We start from the raw sequence: 1,947 nt of genomic DNA, 5'->3' as shown, positions 1-1,947 counted from the left end.
TAAATTTTAAAGTATAAAAATTAAGATATGATTTTATTATATTATCTCTTTCAAACTTTAAATAAATAAAAAAATTAATTTTTGACTTACACGCATGCATCTAGTATAGTTATTAATTTAATAAGGGTACTATTTATAAGTCAAACTTACGTTTTTCATGTAATTAATAGACATGGGTGAATTTATCGTTACCTCCAAAATAAAAGATTGATAGACGAATGGTTTAATTTCCTTTTAATTTTTTTTGCTGTTAGGAAGAAAACGATGAGACATGTTAAAGTTTTAATGGCAGAGAAGAAATCCATGGGAGAAGAAATGGCCTACAACAAAGACTTGTCTTATATAATGTCCATATATTATATTGTTACCCACAAAACTCACCCTCTTCAAATCTGTGGTTCGTTAACGATTTCACATGTCCATGCACCCATATCACCATAACACACTCCAAACAACATCACATGCCATTGTCCAATTCCACTTCCTATATATATATATACACACAATTCAATCATACATCATCATCCTAACAAAATAATAAAAAATACAAGTATGGTTGTTGTTATTAGTGCAAAGAGGCTTATACAAATGGCAAGGAAGTGGCAGAAAATCGCAACATCTAAGCGCAAGACAATTTCATACCAAAGAAGAAACCAAGATGATTGTTATTATTATTCATCGGCGGCGGCGACGACGACCACGACAAACAAGGGTCACTTTGTAGTTTATAGTTTGGATGATAAGAGATTTGTGGTTCCATTGAAGTACCTTAGCACGAATGTGTTTAGGGAACTTCTTAAGTTGTCGGAGGAAGAGTTTGGGTTACCTTCGAACGGTCCAATTAGGTTACCATTTGATGGGGTTTTCTTGGACTATGTCATGTCTTTGTTGTTTCTTCAACAACGTAATGTTCCTCAAGATGTTGAGAAGGCATTGATTACTTCAATGGCTGCTTGTCACAGCCAAGCTTCTTCTTCTCATCATGATTATTGTTATTATGATCTTAGGCAAAGCCATGAACAAACTATTATCTATGGCTTTTAATTTTATGTATCACCTATATATATGTATCTTATAAGATAACATTATTACAAATAATTCTTTGGTTCTCAAGAAATTAAACCACTTTTTTTTTTATATGCAAGTCTATAACATGTTAACATACTGCTTTGAGGTATTTTTGTGTATTCTTGATGGCAATGCTGAAGAGACTAATCATGAATCAAAAACTTATTTTTTATTGTGGGTGGAGACTAGTTTGAATGATCTAAAAAAATGTTAGCATTGACTGTGCTTATTATACATTTAATTTGTAAATATCATAGTAATCCTGGTACCATGGTGATAATGGCGATTCTTTTGAGGTTGGAAATATATATGGTTGGAGTAGACATGAAAGAAGTATCAGTTTTTTGTCTGTTTCATTTGGATGCATGTTAGTCTTGTTTTGGTCTTTAAGCTTTTTGAAGGTCTTTGTATTTTGTTTTGTATCTCTCATTGTTGATCTGACCTTGAGAACATGGATAAGTAGTTATAATGCATATCTGTTTTCCTCTTGTTTAATGGGTCAAGTACGTAAGGAACTATCTAAAAAAAATTAATTATGTTAAGTATATATTAAAATCAGCTATTAAAATTAACTATTTGAATATTTATATATAAATATATAATAATAAATTTTGGTGATTAATTTTAATATATAAATAATATTTTTAAAAAAATATATATTCATTTATACATAAACTCGTATCTTCATGAAGATTAAACATAATGACAATGAAGATTGATAAGGCTTTTTAAGTAAATTTTCATTTCAATACAATTGAAGTTAGATACATGTAGGATGTGAAATGCTTAACATAGGTTTCTAGGAAATTTTAGTTCAGATATTTTTATTTTTTTTAAAAAATTATTACATTAAAATTTTTGAATTTTATAAAAATAAGA

General features: G+C 29.0%; 1 protein-coding gene across 1 annotated transcript; it reads left to right on the top strand.

Annotated features, from left to right (window-relative positions):
* The first annotated feature begins 445 nt into the window (after nt 1–445).
* Nucleotides 446–1,115, top strand: LOC107477310 (auxin-responsive protein SAUR68-like). Its single transcript, XM_016097299.3, has one exon. It carries the CDS (start codon nt 553–555, stop codon nt 1,042–1,044), a length of 492 nt encoding a protein of 163 aa, XP_015952785.1. The 5' UTR covers nt 446–552; the 3' UTR covers nt 1,045–1,115.
* The last annotated feature ends 832 nt before the right edge of the window (nt 1,116–1,947 follow it).

This window comes from Arachis duranensis, chromosome 3 (genome assembly GCF_000817695.3).
Source record: "Arachis duranensis cultivar V14167 chromosome 3, aradu.V14167.gnm2.J7QH, whole genome shotgun sequence".
Lineage (NCBI taxonomy): Eukaryota > Viridiplantae > Streptophyta > Magnoliopsida > Fabales > Fabaceae > Arachis > Arachis duranensis.
Note: the sequence above shows the minus strand (reverse complement) of the source record. Positions and strands in the feature narration are given on the sequence as shown.

What these genes read in the sequence shown, in the direction of transcription:
- LOC107477310 (XM_016097299.3), top strand. Translation starts at nt 553, where the DNA reads ATGGTTGTTGTTATTAGTGCAAAGAGGCTTATACAAATGGCAAGGAAG.